At 49.1% G+C, this 1,544-nt stretch overlaps 1 protein-coding gene across 1 annotated transcript; it reads right to left on the reverse strand.

Moving 5' to 3' along the window:
• Positions 1-756: 756 nt before the first annotated feature.
• Positions 757-1,460, reverse strand: LOC120879951 (40S ribosomal protein S5-like). The gene has a single exon (XM_040262959.1). The coding sequence runs from the start codon at positions 1,388-1,390 to the stop codon at positions 827-829; it is 564 nt and encodes a 187-aa protein (XP_040118893.1). The 5' UTR covers positions 1,391-1,460; the 3' UTR covers positions 757-826.
• Positions 1,461-1,544: the final 84 nt, after the last annotated feature.

Here is a 1,544-nt window from a genome sequence, read left to right on the forward strand (position 1 = left end):
TCAATAAAGCAGAAATAGATGTTTTTCTGGAACTCTCTTGCTTTTTCCATGATCCAGCAGGTGTTGGCATTTTGATCTCTGGTTCCTCTGCCTTTTCTAAAACCAGCTTGAATATCTGGAAGTTCACAGTTCACGTATTGCTGAAGCCTGGCTTGGAGAATTTTGAGCATTACTTTACTAGCGTGTGAGATGAGTGCAATTGTGCGATAGTTTGAGCATTCTTTGGCATTGCCTTTCTTTGGAATTGGAATGAAAACTGACCTTTTCCAGTCCTGTGGCCACTGCTGAGTTTTCCAAATTTGCTGGCATATTGAGTGCAGCATTTTCACAGCATCATCTTTCAGGATTTGAAATAGCTCAACTGGAATTCCATCACCTCCACTAGCTTTGTTCATAGTGATGCTTCCTAAGGCCCACTTGACTTCACATTCCAGGATGTCTGGCTCTAGGTGAGTGATCACATCATCATGATTATCTTGGTCGTGAAGATATTTTTTGTGCAGTTCTTCCGTGTATTCTTGCCACCTCTTCTTAATATCTTCTGCTTCTGTTAGGTCCATACCATTTCTATCCTTTATCGAGCCCATCTTTGCATGAAATGTTCCCTTGGTATCTCTAATTTTCTTGAAGAGATCTCTAGTCTTTCCCGTTGTTTTCCTCTATTTCTTTGCATTGATCGCTGAGGAAGGCTTTCTTATCTCTCCTTGCTATTCTTTGTTGTTGTTTTTTTTTCACCCCACAGGGCGAGCGACTTTATTGTGGCCGCAGCCAGCGATTAGCGGTTAGACTTTGCCACGCGCTCCAGCTCGTCCTTCTTCTTGATGGCCTAGGAGTTGGACAAACCCTTAGCTGCGTTGATGAGTTCATCTGCCAGGCACTCAGCAATGGTCTTGATGTTCCGGAAGGCAGCCTCCCGGGCGCCGGTGCACAGCAGCCAGATGGCCTGATTCACACGGCGCAGTGCGGACACGTCCACGGCCTGCTGCCTCACTGTTCCAGCTCGCCTAATGCGGGTGGAGTCCTCCCGGGGGCCGCTGTTGATGATAGCATTCACCAGGACCTGCAGGGGGTTCTCGCCAGTGAGCAGGTGGATGATCTCGAAGGGGTGCTTGACGATGCGCACGGTCATGAGCTTCCTGCCATTGTTGCGGCCGTGCATCATCATGGAGTTGGTGAGGCGCTCCACGATGGGGCACTGCACCTTGCGGAAGTGCTTGGCCACATAGTGACCCGCGCTGTGGGGCAGGTACTTGGCGTACTTCTCCTTGACAGCAATGTAATCCTGCAGAGAAATGTCATTGATCTGCACGTCATCGGTGCTCCACTTTCCAAAGAGCTTGATGTCGGGGGTCTCTGCTACTGCAGGTGCAGCTGTTTCCCACTCTGTCATCCTGAAGACACAGCCGAGGCGTCTCTACCGCTCGACGTGGTCCACGCGCCGCCCAGGCACAGACAGGAAGAGCCTTGCTATTCTTTGGAACTCTACATTCAGATGCTTATATCTTTCCTTTTCTCCTTTGCTTTTGGCTTCTCTTCTTTTCATA

This window comes from Oryx dammah, unplaced genomic scaffold (genome assembly GCF_014754425.2).
Source record: "Oryx dammah isolate SB20612 unplaced genomic scaffold, SCBI_Odam_1.1 HiC_scaffold_21, whole genome shotgun sequence".
Taxonomy (NCBI): Eukaryota; Metazoa; Chordata; class Mammalia; order Artiodactyla; family Bovidae; genus Oryx; species Oryx dammah.